The sequence below is a fragment of the Pseudopodoces humilis genome, chromosome 2, assembly GCF_049639895.1.
Source record: "Pseudopodoces humilis isolate 2021_Gansu_Grassland_sample_001 chromosome 2, ASM4963989v1, whole genome shotgun sequence".
In the NCBI taxonomy this organism is placed as follows: Eukaryota; Metazoa; Chordata; class Aves; order Passeriformes; family Paridae; genus Pseudopodoces; species Pseudopodoces humilis.
Genome location: NC_142201.1, coordinates 20,905,710 through 20,929,605, shown reverse-complemented (window position 1 = coordinate 20,929,605; position 23,896 = coordinate 20,905,710). Strand labels below are relative to the sequence as shown.

At 35.0% G+C, this 23,896-nt stretch overlaps 1 protein-coding gene across 2 annotated transcripts in view; it reads left to right on the top strand.

The window, feature by feature from the left end:
- The window catches only part of STS (steroid sulfatase), a 93,343-nt gene that overhangs the window by 44,362 nt on the left and 25,085 nt on the right, over positions 1 to 23,896 (top strand). For both annotated transcript variants that reach the window (XM_088051409.1, XM_005516841.3), the window contains exons 7-9: positions 11,582 to 11,719; positions 20,716 to 20,875; positions 23,455 to 23,576. In XM_088051409.1, the coding sequence (XP_087907535.1) occupies positions 11,582 to 11,719; positions 20,716 to 20,875; positions 23,455 to 23,576 (420 nt within the window). The remainder of the gene's footprint in view (positions 1 to 11,581; positions 11,720 to 20,715; positions 20,876 to 23,454; positions 23,577 to 23,896) is intronic.

The window sequence follows — 23,896 nt, the reverse complement described above, 5'->3', positions numbered from 1 at the left end:
CAAGAAATAATACAAATTTAACTGCATATTAATCTTAAAGAATGGCCTAGCCCAGAAAAACAGTAGAAACTTTGTCTTCCTGTGAATCCAAAGATAACTTAATACCAGATGTTTCAAAGAAATTAATAGTTCAGGATGCCTCATTATTTCTAGTAAAGTCAAGGAAATTACTACTTGTAAAAATGTGAAAATGTATTTCAATGTATCATATACTGCTGTGTAAAAGGTAGCAAAGTGATTCTAATCCAGAGTTCAGTTGATTTTGAATCACAAAGTCACAGAGCATACGTTAAGCAAGTAATAAATGTACACTTTTGAATTTATTTTTTTATAATTCAAACACATATAATTTATCCTTTCCTTTTGGCAAATGAAAAATTGGACATGAGCCAATAGTGTGAATTGGCAGCCCAGAAAGCCAGCCGTGTCCTGGGCTGTATCTAAAGCAAGATGAGGGTGGTGAATCTGCCCCACTACTCTGCACTTGGTGGATCACACCTGGAGTGCTGCATCCAGCTCTGGGGTCCTGAGCACAGGAAAGATGTGGGCCCCTCAGGGCTGGCCTAGCAGAGGTTGGTGAAGATAAGCCGAGAGCTGGAGCACCTCCTCTAGGAAGACAGACAGAGAGCAGGGCTGAGAGAGAGCCTGAATAAGAGAAGGCTCTAGAGAGAATACATAAAGGAAGATAAATTATAAGAAAGACTGGAGAAAGACTTGATACCAGTACTTGTAGTGATAGGACAAGGGGCAAAAGTTTTAAAGAGCAAAAGGGTAGATTTAGATTGGACATTGGGAAGAAAATTGGAGAATGACAGTTGTAAGACACTTGAACAGGTTGCCCAGAAAAGTTGTGAATGCTGTGCCACTGGAAGTGTTAAAAGCCAGATTTTGAGTAACTTGATCTAGTGACAGATGTCCCTTCCTAAGGCAGAGGTTGGACTAGATGATCTTTGAAGGCCCCTTCCAAACCAACATCAGGGCAGAGTAAGACGTAATGTAACCAGCACATCCTACAGAACAAAGTTTGAACATCTTAGCAGGGTGTTATGAGCAAAGTTCGGCTATGACAGCTTTTTTTGCCAGCATTTTTTTTAATAAGGCACAAAATTGGCAGTTGTCCTTAAAACAAAACAAAAAAAAACCCCAAAAAACAAACAAACAAAAAAACCCAAAAAAAACCCCAACAACTAAAACCTTTCTACAGGACATATCCTAAATATTCTTGCCTATTTAGAGCTGAGGTAGTCAAGCTCCATATCCCAAATTTCTCAGTCCAACTTTTGTGTGATTTTGGTGCAGTTTGCCAATCTTTTTGTGCAATAAACCCCAGGTGCTGCTTCTAAAAAAATAGATGGCCTAGTTAAAGAGAACTTTCAGGATTTCCTTGGCAAAAAAATACTGGACAATAATATCACATTTACCTCTCAGAATATAACAGATTTTTGATGAGACATTTAATTACTTCCCTTGTTATGTATTAACTTTAGGAATTCATGGTAAAATAGTAGAAAATAACTTTTTTAAATAGGAGGAACTGGTGTAGTAAATATATTATCAGTAAATATATGCAAATACTCTGTCCTACTGTTACCGTATTTACTTGTTGAATCTTGATAATGATAGAGTCAGTTCCTGTGTATAGTCACCCATACTTCTCCAGTGCCTTCTAGAGCAGAAATCTGTTTGCTGGATTGTACTTACTTCTCTCTGCATGTGATACTGAAACACCAGTGCATTACAGAACTCTTCATGTGAAGTGTGAAGATTGCAGACATTTCCTGTTCAAAGACATCTGGTTATATACAAATTCTTAAATTTGATTTTATAGGTTCAAAAATTATTAGTTCATAAAAACACACAATAATAGAGAGGAACTAACCCTCCTACCTGCCTGTGTATCCATAGGATATTCCCATAAGTATTCCCATAAGTAAGAAATGTGCTGCTTGGGGCCTTCATGTGGTTATTTGACATCTGTTCTTTGGAGAGTTACCTTGGCAATAACTCCTCTCTTCCCAAAATAATGTCTGCTTACAGCTAGACTAATTTGTTCCATGTACCTATGTAAATATTTCAGCTGATCTGTAGTGTTTTGTGAATGTCCTTCCTCATCTCACATTTAGCTTTCAGATTTATCCTAAAAACCACATCTCACTGTGATCCTTAGGTGCAAGGCAGAGCCCTTTCAGAATTCGGCCTTCTCTTCACACAATAAAAATACCCTTTGGTCCATTTTTGTAACAAATGACAAACAAAATGACACATAGCATTCATAGTCTTAAACCTTTATAAACTCAGATTAATTAGTAATTTCACACAGAACATTTTATTGTTTTATTATTAAATGAGTAGAAATTAGAGAAAAGGCAAATAAATGAGCCTAATGATCTCAGGGCCCTCTCTGATCTCGACTTGACCATGTCAAACACACCTTGGCCTAAGCAGAGCCCTCAAGTATTTCCAAACCAATTTAAAACAAAAATGACATATTTCTCTTTCCAGGCCTCAGACCAGAAAAGCTCAGATTTATTTCCTCATAGGCATCTGCTGTGGTACCGAATACTGCCCTGAAACTTCAACAAAACTCCTTTTGAATAGGCTGTGAATACTTTTTCAAGAGGACTTAGATGATTTGAGGAATCAAAGTGCCATTTCATGAGATAGTGAGTATTCTTTTTGAGCTAGTAATCAATGTCATCAATGAGTATGACCTGAAAAATGATTTGCCTTCCCTGCAGAAAGGATCCTCTGGAATTTAAGTCACCATATATTTTTCATGTTTAACACACATATCTATATCAGAGGAAAAAGCACCAAATCATACATAATTTGTGGGTCTCAATGTATTTGTTTGTATTTTTTTTCCTAAATTCTGAATGTCATCTAGAGAAGACACAGTAGAGTCTATATCATTAGTGGAAAATTCCCTTGAGACAATTTTCATAGTCAGGTTTGCTTTCTTATTAGTAGTAACAGTGTCTGTACAGAGATTCATTATCAAGTAACATTTTTGAGATGGTGATTTCACAGGAGGCTTTGGGTGTCTAAGTAGCACTTAGGCTCAGAAGTTAGAGATGTAGGTGAATTAAAAAGTGTGCATTGTGATCCTCATGTCTAGGAGAAAAAAAAGGTGTATTGGGAGTAAGTTAATGCACACCTACTTCCATGTTAGATTAGATTTGCACAGTTAAAATCAGAAAATCAGGAAAATAAATTTATTGAGATTTCATGATGAGTATAATTCAATCTTGATAAAAATCCTCTTAACTATATGGAATTCAATTTATACCAAGTGTTTAAAACCTGCTTCCAAATTCAGCAAAGATTAAAAAATTTAGACAATAAATGTCTAAAAAGACAATAAATGCTTATGCTCTAATGTCAGCCAATTTTTCACAGTTTGAATTTTACTTAATAAAAGTTATAAAAGTGATGTAAACAACTGGAAAATACTTTGAAATTTTTAGAAAAGTGCAGAGGGTTAAAATGGGGGGTTAAATTTTTTTCCCTGCTTTAAATTCTTCATAATTCTTCAAAGATTAATCTGGCAAAATGTTGTCATTATGCATTTGGTTGTGGGACCATATACATATTAAATTTAAAACTTAGTCTGACATTAATAAATGTTTAAACCTTTGAAGACATAGGAAAGAGTTTCTTTTATGACTCTCCATTTATGCAATTAATCACAATTGCATATATTGGAATGGTCAAATACCTGAAGCCATAAATTCACCTGACAGTCTAATTCGAAATTGAATGGTATCCCTCAGTTGTCACTACATTTTGCCAAGGTCACACCTAAAGGAATCCCTTTTATAATTTGGAAGAAAACATGTGAGACCTCAGTGGGAAATGAGACAATGTCTTTTTAATTATTCATCTTACTTGTATGTGTGAAATGGCATCTTAGATATGTGCAGAATGAAGATGCAAATTTACCCAAAAAGTTATCACAGCTGTCATGCAAAATGCAAATGCAATGGACCCTCCTAAAATTGCATGACCATCTTTCATATTTTAGCATTTTAAGCAGGCTAAAATTCAAGATTTACATTAGAAATACATAGACCTATATTCAACAGATGTAAGGTCTAAAAGTAAATTTAAAGCAATGCATTTATTAGCTAATTTAAATACTGATAAGGAAATAGCCACTGATTAGTTATACTTTTTGGCCTGTAATAATCCATCATTAGTGCTGCAGTGCGGGAAACTTTTCCATCCTGGATTGTCTCTTTTACTTCTGTACTTACAGGTCTTCAGATGTCCTAACTCGGTGCTTTATTATGCACATGTATTTATACATATCTAAAGTATCATTACAACTTTCATATTTGAAAAATAATTTGAACCTATATTAATAAGAAAAATAAGGGATGTAGTACTCATCTCCAGGAAAAGCCTCATGCATAAGTCAAAATTTGGTTGATTTATTCAAAGCTGCTAAACAGTGTGTGTACCTAATCTGCTGTTCACTATGCTGAAAACTTATCCTGAGGGTCTGAAAGACACATTATACTTATATAACTGTATAAACAGTCACAAATGAATTGAAAGTTTACAGCTACATGGGCATCTAAATTCAAACAAAAAACAACTTCACACTGATAGCTTAGCTGACTCCATACCAAAGTTGCCTTGTTTAAAAGACTGCACTTTTCTGAGCACTTCCACTGATTTACTCGTACCACTCTGAGTCTAGGGGAATCTACCAGAAAAGTGTTTGATATTCTACAGACTATGGGGACCTAAGAACTTCTTATCTGATTTCTAGTGGTAGGAAGTTACATCCAGGGCAATTGCCTTACCTTACTTCACATTGAAAAGAATTCAAAATTTTTGGGGCCAACTTCTTAGGATAGGTGATCTGCATATGAAAACCTATGCGTTTTGCTTTGTGTACACTGTATGTAAATCCCACCCTCAATGTATCTACAGTATACACAGCTGGAGCTGGATTGTGCCTGCACTAGACTTGATCAATCTAAGATTCATCAATCCTATCATATTTAAAACCGCCAACAGTGGCAGGTCTGGACTATCTTCTGGGCTGGAAAAAAACTGTCAGCACACCAGAAGAGACAAGAAACCCACTTCAGACCAGCTCTACTGTGGTCCCTGACTGAATGCCCATCAGTAGTGTGAGTGCCTTAGTTGCATTCCCAGAATTCATCCTTGAATTTAGATTGGAAGAAATTCAGGTCACAAAATCCAAGAAGGCTTTGCTATGGAAACATAAATATGTTAACTGTCCGTGATTGGATTTACTGTAAATATGCAATCCTGTTACAAATTAAAACACTAATATAGATGTGTTTCTTCAGAACCAGATGCTACTTTTTGGCAGAATTTCTGGTTGAAATTGAAGATCCCATTAACCTGTCTTAGCAGGAGCTTACCATATTTGAGACAACAGCTTTGTACTTATGGAGAAGACTTCATTGTATGGCTTGTTTCCATGGTGTAACTTTAGAAATAGTAGCGCAGTAGTACTGATTCAAGGCTTTGTACTAAATGTAGACTCTATGTTCTTTTTGGAGGAAGAACCTTATACCTTTTGTAATTAGTTATGATTCTGTTTTCTGTTCTACTCAAAGAGTTGTACCACCTAGTATTCACTCTCACCTTTGAGGTTCATATGCTTATGTCCTCCTTATGAGAATCACTTGTCTTCTTAGGTGGATATGTTCTGTTGACTGCCTAGATAATGTGCCATAGCATATCCTAATGCTTTGTCCCAGAATTTCCACTCTACAGTGGTTGTGTTGTAGCTCTGAATGTTAAACAAGTTGTGTGCAGACTTTATGTACTGTTCACCATATGTGCAGCCACTTCTTGTGTTGCTGTCAATGGTTTTATTATTTTCCATCTTTACCTCAAGTGTTGTACTCAATGACTAGGTCTGAAAGTGATAATTACTTCCCCACTGCAGAGACAAACTGATTTACATATTTATCAAAGGGAAACTGTATGGCTCTGAGCATACCACAGGAACATTTGCATATTTATAACCTGAAATATACAAAAGCTAAAATTAAGATAGGAATGTCTTGATCTTAGTTATAAGCTTGTTTTAATACAAAGGTTTTAGTCAGTGGCTTTTGTAATCAGATCAGTGCATTAGAGTGAAGTATCTTTTCTTCATCACAGAAAATCAACATAGAGATTAAAATTATTGTTAACTTGTGAATGATGGTATGCAGAAGCTGCAACATTAAGTTTTCATAAGGTGAAAATCTTAGTCTTTGAGCCCTGAAGAGATGATTAACTGTGGAAAAACCTTAAACTGCTGTAGCAGAAAGGGGCTCCCAAGAGGTTTCTATGTAGCAAACCTATGGGTACACAGTTGAAAGGCATCAATATATTTTCTGGGAGAAATGTGGATTTCCAAATACTTAGGCATGTAGCATTAATTTGTAGGATTTTATGCATCTATTCAAAGGCTTGCCACTCACAGAGGTGAATGCCTGAAGCTGACTACAAGTTGTGATTCTGGTTAATGATGCTATTCCAAACCAAATATGAGCAGCAGTAGCAAATTGTGAACAGCAAATAAAAACAATAAAACACCAGCAACAATCAAACTGCCTCTTCTAAGCAGTGATGTGATGGCTTATTTTCCCAGGCTGATCTATTGGATTCTTTTTTCAATAAGTGTCTTGCTATAAGTTTCTGGATACAAGAGAGGCATGTGAAAGTTTACTGGAGATGGAAAGGAGCATTACATTCACAGGAATTTCCTTTCCTGTCAACTGTCTTTTCCTGAGACAGATCCTTAACCCTCCTTCTGAAACATATTTTGTCTTTGAATTTGGCAAACAGCTTTAAAGCTCTCCTCACTAGTAGAGAGAGTATTTTTTTTCTAATGCCTAGATTACAGAGAGGTATTCTGTTTCCTCTAGCTTTTTATTCACAATTTCAGCAATATTCTAAATTATTTTGAATTAATACAAATAATATTTCTTTCCTAATGACTTGAAATGATGATTAACTAATTTTTGAATAAAATGCATTTGTTCATATGCTTGCTTGACTAAACCTTTGAACACTTTTCCAAATCACTAACATGTTTGTAAACACTTTATTGTTTTTCAGTGTTTGTACCTTGTTTACAAATGAATAGTCATTTTTTAGAAACCTTATCTCTTCATGTACATGAGTACAGTAGGAGCTTTATATGAGTCAAAACTCAGTAATTACGATCATCATTGGCAAGGCTGGTTCAGCTACCATTCAGGCAGTGCTGGAGAAGTTGAAAAGTGGCATGGCTCTGTGATTCCTTCCAAAGAACAGAGTCAATTGCTCTTTTCACTTTCACATGGCTATCACTCCACTGAAATTGGCATTTTCACGTTCAGTATGAAACAATTCTTTATAATTTTACACAGCTTGAAGCAAGAATGGAGAGCAGAATATAGAGAGCATTCCTCACTGTATTTCACAAGAAGTTTCATTTAAATTTTGGAATACCGATGCACTAATTAAGTCAAATAACATCTTAACGCAGTTCTCAGTCTGTTTTGTATCTTAAAAATATATAAATGGAAGAAAAATGTCCAATGATCTAACGCCTTTGTCTGCTACAATGTTAGTCACCTGCATTGCAGAATACATTCCTATAATGGCAGTGGTAGGAGTAGCTTGATCTGAAATTCTAGTTTCTAAATAGCTGCAGAAATTATGGAGCTACATCAGCTAGATTGATTTTGATATTCAGAAATGTTGCCTTTCCAAATACATTCTGTTCAAATCAGAAAAAAACAATAGCTGTTACCATCCACATAGATCAGTACAGCAGTTAATTTTTCAGAACATGGCTTTCAAGCAAGGTGAGCTGTAGCTGCTTGAACAAAACCATGGTTTTCCTGACGTTTTGACCTATTCATCCTACAGTTTCATATTCTGTATAAACCCTTGACAACCAAAAATTCTATTGAAATTTGTATTGCTTTCTGAAGCATGCAATAGAACTCACAGGGGACACTAAGACAGCTGAAGTCCCATTCTTCTAACTAAAAAGAACATGATGCATGACATATTTCCAATCATATTTTATGGGTGAAGCAATACAATTTTACCATCATCTCTTATGCAGACATCATTTATCTATTCACCACACTCATTAAAGTGTGTTGCTCATGGAGTTGAATGTCTAGCACTTTGGGTACAATTCATCTTACTGTCCTTGATGTCTAATATGAAAGCATTTAGTTTTCAGTTACTTGCCTATCTTCTCTTTTTCAGTCAACAGCTAAAAAAGGTCTTTTTGCAGCTGTGATTCACCTCTTCCAAGGCAGCTAAAATAACTGCCATTGCCTGAGAATATTTATACATCAATTTTAACTTAATTCCAAAGTCTCTGAAATATACAGAAGTAGTGAGAGTAAAGAAGTTAAAATTACAAAAAAAAAAAAATAAAAATTATAACAGTAAAAGATGTGTTTGTCTTCATGAGAGTATTTGCTTCCAAAATTCATATAATATTGAACATGAAAGATAACTATCCACAGACATCCACAATGCATTCTTTGCATTTTTTTGCACTGGTTATCATTTAGAAATATTGGTAAGTGAATATGTTTCATGTGTTAATGGGAGTCACACCATTCAAATGCACTTAGATGTGGCTTATTTCCTGGTAGCACACACTTTGCTGTTTATTTACAGTTTTCATTCTAGTAGGTGCCAGTGTTCAAAATAGAAATGGAAGGTTTGTTGTGACTGCCATACTCTGACAATACTGTTTTTTGAATTACCACTATTAGTCCATCTGTATTGAAAAATGTTTCTTCTAAGAAAAATTGGCATTTTAGCATTCATTAATTAAACCTAATGTAGGCAATCTTCTGTGTTTAAAAGCCTTTTTGAAGGAAATGGAAGTTTTACCATTGAGTTTAACAAGTCTGGGATAAGAATTTCTATGCATTTTATATGGCTGTATTTTTTCCTAATATGGGAAGCATCTGAATGTCAGAATTTTATATTTTTTTTCAGAGTAAGTCAAGTTACTCAATCTTGTTAAAAAAAAGTAATTATAATGTCTTACATTTAATTTTAATATTAATTTTTAACTTTAAGTTTAATTATCTGTGATAGTGAGACAGTTTTCATTGATTCTCATATATTCCCAAATTAGTTGGGAAATCAAAGTGGCCGTTACTGAATGATTGCCAATACCTTTGATCACCAGAGATCATTTAATGTTATATACTGGGCACCATTCTCATTTTATTTTCACTTTGTTTTGTATACAACATTAACTTGAAAGTTCAATTTCATCATGGAATATAATGTATGTATAAAATACTATTGTGCACATCACTGCACGTACATTTCTTTCCACAATATTATTTATTATTATTGTCATTGTATCATAAGATCATAGCTTGATGTAGGCTTGGAGGGAACTCTGGAGGTCATGTGGCTGAATACCTACACATAATTTTCTAATTTATCTTTATACTCTACTTTTTATCATCATTGACACATTTTCAAGAGATATTGTAATCACTTAGAAAAAAAATCTCCAAACAACTTCAGAAGCCAATGGGAAATGGCCTCTTTCTTTTCTGGCATTAACTCCACCTTATGCAGCAAGCACATGGATTGTCAGATGGATCTGCATGATTTTCCCTCAACCCACTGACTTTAAAATGTCAGCCTTTGTAACAGATTTTCTCAGCTCTGTTGGGAAATTTCAACTCCCACGAGGCTTCAAAATTTACATAAACAAATTCTCCTACTCTTATATTTCTTCTTTGCTCCTACTTTACAAACAAGACCAACAGGTATCTACTTAAATTTAGTGGCTGATGTTCCTTTGTTCATGACTCAGTCATTTGAAAAATTAAGACAGTCAACCTGTTCAAAAAACAGCTTTAGTATGATATAACATTAAGAGGCAACTAGAAATAGCAGCAATAAAGTAAGATAATTACTCCTTATCCAGAAAAAGAGCATAGCAACAGAAACAGTGATCTGAAAACCATTTAGAAGGCTCTGTATTTCTAAGTTCTTATCTCATCCTCTTTGACACAATAATTAGTCATCAGATGATGAATTAATTCTTAGTGGACAGGTTAGCAAATCAAAATTAACATTCAGATTGGACCATTCTTGGATGCTTAAGTAAAAGAATAAAGATAAAATGGTTGTGAAGACAGAATTATTTTTATATGTTCTGAGATCCCTAAAGGACAGATTCATTTTCAGGCTGATGTGAAGAATTATATTCTTAAGCTTTGGTCATTTTCCAGGACCAATAATTTTAGATTCCTAATCAGTATAAAATTCACTGGAGCAAGTTACAAAGAGTAGCTTCACTCTCTTTCATATAGAAACACACTTTAAAGAATTCAGTCTAAATAGGTTTCAGTGTAATTTATATAACTGCAAGACCCTCCACAATGCCAAAGTAGTATGAGGAGCCCTTTGTGAAAATGAAACATGAGCCCATGGTACAAAACATATCCTTGTAGATACTTTTAAATGTGTGTACCTGGGTGTGTTCATTAACTTACACATTTTGAGTCTAGTTGATGCTTTTCTATATGAGGAGATATTAAGGGCTAATTATTAGGTACCACACATACTTCAAAGGTGTTACATACTTTTTTTTGTCTTACTCCAACACTCATGCTGAGATTTTTGCCATGCTGCCTCTATAGGTTGCTAGGCAGCAAGGCTTTACCCTCAAACTGTGAGATCTACTGTGCATGCTGAGACTCTTTCCTCAGTGTTACTGAATATCCTCAGTGGCTTGAATCTTCTTGCTAAGGGGTTTCCTTGACTGGGAGCAACTGCTTCCAAAAGTCACTTGTTCTCTGTGGATTAGCCCTTTTCTCTGATGTGCACAAATCCTCTCATATTGTACTTCAAGAAATTCTGCAGCAACAGAGTCATGGTCCCAGTTGCAACAAGCCTTGTGTGGTTATGCCCTACTGCGTGCTGCATGTGCCAATTGCTGTGTATAAGAGAGTTTATGTGAAAAGTAGTCTCAAAATGGCATAAGGACACAAGTGTTTATATGTGCCAAGGATAATAAAAAAGTCATTTAAAGTCTCCAGCATCCAGAGGAGGCAATGAGGCTGGTGAGGGGGAACACAAACCCTGTGAGGAACAGCTGAGGGAGCTGAGGTTGTTTAGCCTGGAGAAAAGGAGACTCAGAGGTGACATTATCACTCTACAACTTCCTGAAAGGTGGGTGTAGTCAGGTGGGGTTGGTCTCTTTTTCCAGGCAACAGGTGATGGAATGAGAGAACATAGCCTTAAGCCATGCCAGGGCAAGTTTAGGTTAGAAATCACAAAAAATTTTTCACTGAAGGAGTGATTGGGCATTGGAATTGCCTGCCCAGGGAGGTGGTGGAGTCACCATCCTTGGATGTGTTTAAAAAAAGTCTGGACATGGCACTTAGTGCCATGTTTTACTTGACAACGAAGTGTTAGGTTAGGTCATAGGTTGGACTTGATGATCCCAAAGGTCTTTTCCAACCTAGTTCATTCTGTGATTCTTAAAGCTGTCCTTTGTTTCTTTTATTTATTTATTTATTTATTTTATTTTTTATTTTTTCCCACCTAGGGCAAGTTCTGAATGTACTGGACAAGCATAATCTGAGTAACAAAACTCTTGTATACTTTACATCTGACCAAGGTGCTCATGTTGAAGAAATCTCCAGTGCTGGAGAAGTCCATGGAGGATACAATGGTATATATAAAGGTGAATATTCACTGATTGTTCTGAAAAAATGCAAGATGAAAGCATCTCCTTGGGTTTGCACCAAAACTGTAATGTACTGTGTGGCCAAGGATAAAATCTTTGATCTAACTGAAATAAAGTAAGAATGTTTTTTTTTTATTCTTTTTAAGGAAATTCAACAAGTCTTCTTGTCTCTTTATGAGAGATTAATTTCTTTTCATTCTTTCACTAACTAGAGGCTGTGTGATTTGTTTTCCACTCATATTTCATGGGTCAAGATAAAGAAATCCAGCAATTTTTGGAAAGTCATTCACACAACTTGAAAGTTTTGGTTGTAGAGATAACAAAGTAAAATGTCCTTAGGTCTTTCTTTGGTTTTTTGGGTTTTTTTGGTTTTTTTTTGTTTTGTTTTTTTTAAATATATATATATAGTATCACAGAACTACAAAATCTCTTAGTAGTTGAGCCTGAAAGGTATCTCCCAAGGTCTGCAGTCCCAGCCCCTGCAGAGCAGGGTCAGCTGTAGCACATTGCTCAGGATTGTATCCAGTCAAGTTATGAAAATCTCCAGTGATGGAAACTTCATAGCATCCTTGGGCAACTTTCTCTAGTATTTAATCACACTCACCATAAAAAAAAAAAAAAGCAAAACCAAAAAACCTTTTTCTTTCGTTTAAATAGAGTTTTCTGTGGTTTAGTTTGTGCTCATTGCCTCTTGTCCTGTCAGTGCCCTCCCACTGAAGAGTCTGGCTCTGTCTTTTTAACTCAGGTAAATCCATCTAATCCCTACAGATGCATAAAATCCTGCTAAGCATTTTCTTCTCCAGGATAAGCATCTCTTCAGCCTCTCCTCATATACTGAATGCTCCTGCTGCTTAATCATTCATCACCTTCCTTTGAACTCATTCAGGTATGCCCATGTACCTTGTACTGGGGAGTTCTGCACTTGGACCCAGTGCTCCAGGAGTGTTTCACCAGTGCTGCGCAGAGAACAAGACCTGCCAGAAGCATTTTTCCTAATGCAGATCAGAGTGATGTTGTCCTTCCTTGCCAGAAGGGCACATTGCTGGCTCATGATCAGCTGGTTGCTCATTAGAACCCTCCAGTTCCTCTCTGCAGAGCTGCTTTCCAGCAAGTTGTTCCCCAGCCTTTGCTTTGCTAGAGGTTACCACTGTGAAGATGTGGACTTGATATTTCCTTTGCTGAACTTAATGGGGCTCCTTTTGGCCCATTTCTCCAAGCCTATAAAAGTCCCTTTGGATGGTAACACAACCTTCCACTCCTGCCAGATTTATATCACCTGCAAACCTTCAAAAAGGAAATAATTCAGGCATACAGAGTAAGCAATAACCTTACAGAGGGGTTTTCAAGCAAGAGGACCCCACAGTTTTTAGTCAGTAGGTATCTGTCTGAGAAATGACCCTTATATTTTAAGAGAGCTTCAAAGTAAATTCCACACAAGAAAAACAAGGAATGCCACAGTCATGAGGTCTGTATATCAGATGGGTCCCTTTAGGCTAACATCAGAGTGAAATGTATCTTGAACGTTAGCACATAGGCCTTGCACAGTGATCTAAGTAATTAAGGAACCATATGGTTACATATCTGTAGCCGTAGGCACAGCCTGAGGTGTTTTAGAAGCTCTAAAAAATATTTGCCTTCTAGAATGCCAGACATAAGGTACAGGATAAATGATAAGGAAGGAAAAAACACACTTGGGAATATGTCTTCCTGAGGAACTTTGATTAAATGGAGTCTTTTCTCTCAAGCCTTGTAAAATTTTGTATTCATACCTACAGTGCAGAGAAAAAACTTGAAATAGATCTTACCTGGATTAAGAAAAAAAAACTGATTGATAGGATTATTTGGGTAGTAATGGAGCTTCTTTTTAAAAAAAAGGAAAAACTGTGTGATTTGCAGTTAACACCTGTGGTGTGCTGACAAATGGGTTAGAAAATAATTACAATGTAAGAAAGAAAATTATTATTTGATAAGAGACATTCTTAATAAAATAAAAAAAAATTAAAAGACCCATGTAATTCATTGAATATACTGCTAATGTTTTAAAATACAATGAATTCTGCTTTGCATTCCACTCCCTGCATCTCAAAATCAGTCCTTAATTTAACAGGTATATTATGCATCATTTTCAAAAGGACTTAAGTAGAAATGATCATTTAACTGCATAACTAGCATTTTTCATACATAGGAATTTATTCATATTAGAAGTCACATGTGATAAAAGTGTCTACATCTCTGGCAGAGTTAATGAGAACCAGACCTATGAAGCTCCAGGACTCAGGCACTGATACAGCAATGTGCCTAAAAAAGCAAAAGGACAATATTTATGCTGCTTGTGCTTATGTGTGCACACACCAAGACTTTGCTTCCTGTGGTGTGCAGTTTAAAAACGTGAGACACGCACATCCTTTCTCCCTCCCTGTCTCTGCTAGTCAATCTCCGCTATTTATCTTTTTGTATCTGAGTGCTGTATAAATGCAAATATGAATCAAGCCACTTAACCCTCTTGTCAGAGCTGGAGCAGTATGCTCAACAATAATTGGTTCTGCCCTAAAATCAAAAGCTCTCAACCAATCTCCACAATTCTAACTCACTAATTTCTCTTGATACCTAGCCAAATAAGCAGCAATAATAAAATTTAAGAGGGGTTTGGAGAGTTAAGCTAGTGCTGCAAAACTCCATGCAAAAAGGAGAAATTTCAGTTTGAAGGTTTTAGTACTCTGTATTCTAACTACAGAACAGTTCACCATAAATTTGGATAGCCCTTGAAATTAGAAACCAGAGTTTACATAATGTTTAACCAATTGCTGTTGTACAAGGTCTAGTTTATTTCTTCAGTATTCCTTTTCAGAAAACATTATATAGTAATACAATGTCTTTCCAGTGGCCTTTTTCTGACGGTTGTAAGGATCTGTGTAGTAAATAAAATCCCTAGGATCCTAATCCTAGACAGTATAACCTCGGTTTAAGAAGTGATTCCTGACAATTCAGATTCTACGAAGAATCTTAACAATAATTATACAAATTTTTATCATGTAAAGATTAATTTCCACTTTGAGTCTTTCTAAAGTCTGAGCATAGCCTCTATCACTTGTCCATGAGAACACAGTGCTTTCATTTACTATTTTGAAATGAGATAGTTGCAAATTTCATGGAACATCTTGAATTTTAATAACATTTTCTCACAGATATAGCATAAAGGAGGGAAAAGTTTTAGATCTTCCTTAGCTTATATTTGTTTTGTATACTTTTACAGTGCCTCTTTTCAGAGGTAAAATTCAGAAGATAATTGTCTCTTCCATCTCTCTTACGATTTTTAACTGATGAGTTTTTACTTGTCCCTAATTTCTGGATATTTTCCTAAGTGAATTACTTCCCTTTCAAAACTGAAATAAATATACTAAAATAGTAAGGGGCTTAACACAGCGTAGCATCAAGGTACCTTACTATTGTTTTGGGGTATTTTTGCAAAGGGTCACAGGCTTTTTTCTCTTTCTGTTTCCTGACTGGTATTCTGATTTTGATTCATGACAATCCTTTTTCTCCTAACCCATGACTAATATTCCAGTAACTTCTCCTGAAGGTCTTTGTCAAAGATCTTTCAAAGGTTTAAATCTAGATACAGCTTCTAAAATAAAAAGTAGTGGCTATTTTAGTAAGAATTTCTTGGCAACAACTGAAGGCCTTCTTACCTGAACTCATGAAGTACTCCTGGTATTTGTATGAGATACTATTAATACTTTAATTAAACTAAAAATATTAACAATTTAATTAATACATTAATATTAACAAGTTAATATTGAAATATTAAAAGTAATAGGTGTAACTGAAATATCTTCTTAAAACTTTCTATATAATTTTTCCAGCTTTTTTTTTTCAGTCTGTGGTATTTGTCTGTTGAAAGTACAGAATATTAAGGTATTGCTTGTGTATATGATTTCCAGGATATCTGCACTGACTTCTTCTTAAGTGTTTTTCACTAGCTGCCTCACTGAAGCATGTCCATTTGACCTAGTCAACATAGCTTTCCTTTAGGAGCAGAAATAAGGTTAGTTTTTCCAAATACTTTGGATTTCTACTTTCAAATAAGATAAGTAGAATAAATAAATGAGTAGAATTTCCTCTATATTAACATGACTTACAAGATGACTGATTTAAATGAAACCATTTTATTTGTCTTTGGTACCCTGAGATTTTGAATCTAAATATTTTGTGGTAATTTCTATTTAGTTTCTTAGTGAGCAATTTCTTAAATTAGCCTCAGTGTGCTATAATATATCTGTATCTATATCCATATCCATAATTTATAGCAGTAAACAAAGAAGGCAATAAAAACTTTTCTCTACACTTTTTCTCACTATATTATTTCACTGGTACATACGCAGACAGTACAAGTCCTCCCTCACTGTCACTTGTGTCTCACTTTGTCACATACAGGACTTTCTGTTCAATCTCCTTACATCTTACTATCTTTCGAATATGTACTTGTTGCCTGTACCTCAGACCTGCATTAGAAACAATCTTTCATTGTACTTATGAAGCACTTAGCACAGTGCAGGCACTTGGCTACTGTCATCCTGCCAGAGTGGTCCTGTGTTCTGCTGCTAATGGAAGTGGAGCCAAACACTGATAAAGCCAAACTTTGTGAACAACATTCATTTTGAGTGCTTTGTACCTTTGTAATAGGTATTGTCATAGTTATTTGTTAATATCCATAAAAAGTAATAATTAATGTTTCCTAAGGACTTAGACCCTGTTGTTTTTTTAAATCTACTCCAGATCTTTGAGGCCAAAACAAGAAATGAATACCCAATTTAGTTTTTTTTATATTTATTACGTAAAACAAGTTTGTATACTGCAGTGATAAGTTAGTTCAGGCTTTTGAAGCTGTTAGTAAATCTTTTTCTTCCTGTAAGCCACAGAGAAATCAAGCTGACCGTTGCTTTGACCCCAGGAATCATGGTTATGGCATATCTAGTGATATTTGTTGGAGTTTATTTTTGACTTTAAAGAAAGCAGTAGTGGATCTTTTTTTTCAAATGTGCTGTATTACATTACTGTATTCTCTCTGAAGTGATCCAGATTTTTAAATAATCAACCCATCTTCTAATTTTGACTGAAACAAAAAAAAGTCTCCTCAGTGATCATTTAATTTGACTGGAAGAAATGTTAGATGAGAAACATCCAAATGAGCCATGTCTATTCCATTCACCTGTACAAGTGTACCTCAGATAAAAAATTAAGAAAAACAGTACATGAAACAAGTTAAAAATCAGTAAAATAAAGAGTAAACTTGTCATTAAAAATAAGTTGTTGTTCAACCATTTTATAACGTAAGCAATAGTAACTAGTCTTGATTATTAATATTTGTGGCATAAAGTCCAGTATAGATGGGTAGAATAATTAATGTCTTTGTATATCTCTATCATTTAAGAGAATAAATGAGGTTTGGAAGCTTTGTTTTTAAGAAGAATGTATGAAGGCTAGTATGGTTACAGTCCAGGTGATTTAAGAAAGTTATTTAAATTAGTTTTCATCATTCATAATGTTAATAGTGATTTACTGCAGAGTTCCCCCTTATATATTTTTCTTTGTAAAAGCTCTATTGCCAGAGTTATGTAATAGCAGTCAATTTAAACCAGAGGGGGGAAAAAAAAGGATATATTCTTTTAGCTAAGATTTGAAATGAGGTTAAAATGGAAATTCGACATCATGTTGTGGATGACTGCAGAGAGTTATGTCTGTATTTTGGCTGCTCCTGCAGATTTTTCAGGAAAGGTGAATGTTGGCTATTGTTCCATATAACACTGAAAGGTGCAACTACTCAGAAAGCATAGATAGCTAAGGAGGAAAATACAGCCTGGTGTGTTTTGTGCTGTTGTAAAAACATGTTTAGAAGAATATAAGAGAACAAAAATAAAACAAAGGTAGGTTGCCTAGTATTTGCACAGTGTTGCAGTCTTTTCTCTGTTTCTATGTTGTCAAGTCTGAGCAAAATACAAAACTAATGGGCCAGGTCCTTAAATATCAAGAGATTTTGTTTCAAAATAATGACATTTTGTGGATTTTTTTATTGTATTAGCCTTTTAAATGTTTGCTACATATTTCAAGCATCAGTAGTAAAACTTGATTTTTTTTTCTTTAGGGAAAAAAGAATGCAGATATTTTGAACAAAGTTTAACAGCTAGAGTTTTAAAGATGATTAATGTCCAAGGATTTGTAATTGTGTAATGTCATTAAGCACCTGTAGTCACTAAACCCAATTCTAATAAAAATGAGTACCATGTAAGCAGAGATAAGAGAAGACAGTCTTCTGCAATGACCTGCAATTCCTGCCCTGATTCCCTGCTATTCCCTATCTCCAGAGATGTAAAAAAAAAAAAAGTGCTCCAATTAGCCTTTTAAAAGGAAAACAGCAGTCACTTCTTCATAGACGTAAGTGAGGAGAAAGCCCTGCTGTGGAATCCATTTTGCTTTTTCTACCTTACAGCAGGGCATCAGAGTTTGTGGAGTATTCCTTTGTGCTTGGGAAATGTGTAATTTTTCTGTCCTTTTCTGCTGATTCAAGAAAATTGTACTGTGAATCTAAGAGCTGTGAAAGTAACCCAGTATCTAGGTTTTAAGAGTTGCAACATGTGTGAGAATCAGATTTACCACTTTGAAATTTCTCTGTCTTCAGATTACACAGGAGACAGCAGTATAACAGGACTTTATTTAAACATCCAGTCTAGCACTCTTATTTGGTTCAGACAGGTATACAGAAGCAAAAAGAAAATGATACCTAAAGCTACCTAAGGTACAGATCAACTCTTAGTGTTGTCTGTCTGCTGATACTGTTCATCCATAAAGCTGTTGTCCTGTGTTCAAAGGATTAGGATCTGGCTCATGAGCTAAATCACCTCCCTGGCTGGGAGCTGTTCCCTTAGCTGTTCACTAAAAGTATGTTAATTTGAGGATATCTGTAATTTTATGGCCTTATGCTTGAATTTTTATTTGGATTTAACAACTCCTACTCAGCAGGATTTTCTATGCACCATAGCTTAGTCAGGTTATTAATCTTTCCTGCTGTTTAACACCTAATTCCCACCAAACGTTGAAAAACCTAATGGCTGTTGTACAGGGGTAGAGTTAACTTTTCTACAGATGGACACAGCTTATTGACATCTACACTGATCTTGACCCAACAACATTAACAACTGATCAGCTTTTGGGTGAACACTTCCTTCTGGTGACAGGTGTTCTACATCTCAGCAAACAACATTTATGAACTTAAATCTACATTTTCTTTACAACTGTGTTTTGAAAATATTATTTTACTAGAATGTAAACAAAAATAGGACATGCATCTCTTCTTAAATTTTAGAATAGTAGTCAAACACTTCATGATGAGAATGGAATTTCATTTAACTCAGTGATGACTGTAAACTTTTAAGAATGTTCTAGAAGATAGATAATCCTGTTGAGATCTGATCTTGACACTGTTTGCAAAAAAATCTTCAAGCAAATATTGTTGCTTGACATAAGGCTGAATATTAGAAAATCTAACTTTCCTGATGTCAGACTAGATGTGTCCCTGCCTATTCAATATTATGAATTGTGATTCATAAAGCCCATGAAAAAAAATAAGCAAAACTCTGATATAACGAGCTAATGGTCACAAGAAAAGAAAAAGATTAATTTATACAAAAAAGAGTTGTCTATCTTGAAGTTACTGCTTGCCTTTACAAACAGTGAAAATCCTGTAGAAAGCCAGGTGGATTCTGAACCCCTGTTGCTGAAATAGAAAAGATAATTGAGAAGTCAGTAAAATAGACAGCATGTACGACAAGGCCTGGGGTCCATACCTCAATACCAAAGATATTGACATCTATAAGGTATATTGGGTGTTTAAGATGCTGAGGAAACAGAACTGTTGAAATACTTTGTTGTATTTTTTTTTTTTTAACCTGAAAAAAGGAGATACAGGAAAAAAAAACTCCTGTGGTAGTTTTGACTGAACCATGAATTGCTATGTGATTCATTCAGTGACAAAAGTCCAACCCATATACTTCTGTTTTTCCAGACATTTTAATTGTATAAAATAATCTCAATTTATTTCCAAATGGCCCTGACCATGTTTAACCATATCCAAAACCTATCTGTTTAACAGAGGCTTCTTTTTCAAGTGATATATTAATTTCAAAGGTCACCCTGAAGTGCTCTACATAGTCACGACTGTGCAGCACATTGGTAATAACATTTGTGGTGCCTTTTCATACAGAGTCATGTCAATTATTTATTCAGTAATGGTGAACATGCTGTCATAGACTAAACCCATTACTCTTCTGCAAAAGATGTTGCAAGGACTGGGCAGTGATGGATCTTGTAGAAACAGCAAATGACTGCAAGTCACTGTTGAATGCAATCAGTTGATAGTGCATTTGATGCAACTGTGTTGTTTAGAACATAAGTTCTTCACAGCATCCTGAAAGTTAACATCACTGAAGTGAATTTCTTTCTAATGCATTAAATTCGAGAATTCAGTAACATACTTAAATGTTCTTAAAAAGTACTTTCTTCTATGTAAAGTCATTAAGCACCATTTTTAATAAAATATCATGTACCTTCTCTGGGTTCATAGCTCCTACACCTAGGTATAACTCTTTTTTTTTTATTTTATTCTTGTGTTTTGGTTATAGGTTCACATATCTATAGGGCACACTATCTGGGCCAATTCCCATGTGAAGATTCCAGTGAAGTGCTTTTTTAATCTCCTACAACCTCTTTTTTTGTGTAATTTAATGCATTTTATAAGCTCTGTCTAAAACTTATGAGTAAATTTATAGTGAGAAAGTACTACAGATGGTAGAAAATCCAGAAAATTAAGAATAGGAAAAATACATCTAATGGAAATATTCTAGCTAGACAGAATCTTTAATATTTGGAAATTGAATCTTACGGCATGACATTATCTAAGAAGAAATTGATTTCATAGCAAACAAAACTATTTTTTTCAGGTGGAAAATCAACAAACTGGGAAGGAGGTATTCGTGTGCCAGGTCTTCTCCGCTGGCCTGGAGTGGTGCAGGCTGGTGCCCATATTGATGAACCAACGAGTAACATGGATATATTTCCTACCATAGTTAAACTTGCAAATGCACAGTTACCCTCTGACAGGTATGCTCTGTATTCATCTCTGTTTTAGGGAAAGTGTCATAAGTGTTTTATACATTCTGGTGATATCTATGAAGATAGAGGTGAAAATGTAAATAAGAAACTAAGTTTTATACTTGCAATATTATTTTGTCTCTTTTCATATTGACGTACTGATAATATTTTACAGAAATAATTGTATGTAGTTGTATGTAAATACAGCTTAACTCACAGACAGAACAAGCACCAAGCACCAAAAACATAACAGAATACCATCAGAGCAATGCACTGCCAAACCAAACTTGAAATTACTTGCTAAAAGCAAAAATGAATGTACCAAGACAAGATTATTTTCTGCATTAATGAATTTGGTGGAAAAAGAAACTTTACATGTAAATTAGTTTAAACTTAATGAACTTAGCCTTGATCTGCTTAATATCATAAAACACATAAAATGCCATCTAGGCTCTTCTCACAGTTTTGTTTGGTTTTGTTTTTTTCTCTGTACCTCGTTAGTGAAAATAATCCCATACAGAGTTTTGCAGTCTGATAAGAAAAGCCACTGTACTTCCACAATTAATAAGATGCTTTCCTGACACTGCTACATCCCCAGGCTTTATCTTATTTGAGAGATACACAGTCTCACTGGCAAGGTGCCTCTGCCTAAATGCTGTTGCTGTCCAAATCCAGTAAGTGGAGAAGCCTGTTGATACGCATATGCTTTGAACACATGTGTGACTCAGAAACCGCTTTTGAACACAAAGCATCAAGAATCCACATGGGGAAGCCCAGTGGTGAGCAGAGTCACTCTGCTAATGATTATTCATTGAGTGTTTGAAGGAAGTGGCAGGGCAGGACAAGTCTAAGACATTAAAAATTAGTCAGGGTGGTCCTGAGAGATGCTCTACAAGCAATAATTCAGTTGAACCTCAGAAGTTCTGATTGTTCTTTACGTGGCAGATCTTATGCATTTTGTTTTCATATTGCTTGAGTGAATACTAAGTACTGATGTTTTCCTTGATCTCCTTTATAGAAATTCAAATATACTTGTGTAACTTCCACTTGTAGGTTGTTCCACTGTGATTCTTCTGTGTTAGACTGATGCCATAAGTACTGCTTCATCTTAGGTCATGGACCAGCTTAAAGTATTTTTTGTTCCAGCAGCTGGGTTCTTATAGCTCCACTGAATTCTTCCTGGAAAATAAGAAAAATTAATATAATTAATATTTTGTCACTGTGAGGGAGCAGGTTAAAAAGAAACAGAAGAGATGCTCCTAATTAAAGAAGAGAAATTAGTAATTGGAAAGAAAAGTCTCATATATCCTCTGAATCCAGCAGCTGTAGCAATGCTAGAGCACTGGAGACATTTTTCTGGAGATGCCTTTTTCCCCATGAACAGGCTTTAGAGCAGAAAGTGTTCAGTAGACATGCATCTGTTAATGAGCAAGCTAGCAAGACAAGAGCCTGTTACTTGTGCAAGAAAACATGAAAAACTGAAAATGGGAAAGACTGTTTCAACAGACCCCCCACAGACAGGGATTCACCCCAATGACAGTTATCAGACAAGACAGTTTTCAGAATTCCAGGAAGTTTTCATGCCCATCCTTTGAGAAAAGTGTTACCCTGAATGGCTTTGTTGCATAAAGTTGCTGACAATAATTCAATCATCACATGTGACTTAAAAAAGTAAACTTAGTACCTGTCTTGTAGTAGTTACACTAATGTGAAAAATATTTTATGTAATAGTAATGAAATGATCATATATGTGAAAGTAAAGAAAATCAACATAGACCATTTAAAACTTTTTATTAGTTTCAAAATTTTATGGGATGTTGCTCAAAATGCTTGAGAAAGCATTACTTGCTGATCTGTATATCAGCAAAAAGTAATCTCCTATAAAAATTTGTAATTCATACCAGGTCAAAAATGCAGACTGTGATTTCTCCCTTGCCAGCTGATGTCAGCAATTCAAAGGTTTAATTTAGGGAAACAGTTAAAAGTCTTGCTTATTTTGTAACTCAATTTTTATGGAAATTGACTGATTCCTTCAAAGCATGATCAAATTGTCCAACAGCATTTAGAGAATTTATGTATATTTATGTGTATGTGTGTGTTTGTAGTTGATGAATGCATATTTAAACAGCTCCTTTTCAAATTTGAAATTACCACTTCTATCTTAAATTCTGGCATACATAATATGTTGGACAGAGATATTACCACTACTTTTGGGGATGCTAGCACAGAGCAAAATATTTTCTCTAGTTTCAGGGTTACTTTGGCCAGACCACTCCCAAAAACTTGAACAGGTATATCTGTTGGACTATGTTGTAGCAATTTATTCTCTTATGTCTGTTCACTTTCTCAGAAGTGAAAAAAAATATAAAATGAGGGAACTATTCATAATAGAAAAATGTAAAATTGTTTCCTTAGGTAATGTAAAAATCAAAAGGAGGAGCACCTGAAGGTTTTTCTCCAAATTGACCACTTGGAGGTGACCATTCAGATTTGGGTTTTTTAAGCAGCAGATGAGCAGAGTTATAATATCTTCTTAGGGAAGTAAGGTTTGAGTTATTTTTCTGATTTTGAAATGCTTTCTTACTCAGGATTATTGATGGACATGATCTGCTACCTTTACTTCAAGGAAAAGTTACTCGATCAAAGCATGAATTTCTTTTCCATTACTGCAATGCATATTTAAATGCAGTGCGCTGGCATCCAGGAAACAGTAAGTAAACTTGCCTGTTCACATTTTAAATATTTAATATAATTTTTATTGCAGCTTGAAAAGAATCAGGAGGAAGCCTTGGGCTGTAGTGACAAAAAGTTGTTAAAAATATCTAGCCTTTTTCCTTCTCTTTCCCTTTTGTCTTTGCTGTTACATTCACCATTTCACTGTTTGACATTATTTTGTTATTATGTATTAATGTTAAATATGAATGCAATACTGAGATCTATGGTATCTGAAAATGCATTTATTTTAAACCTTCATGAGAGAGAGTCTGTGCAACAGAATGACATAGTCAAGGCTGACTCTCATTGTCATAA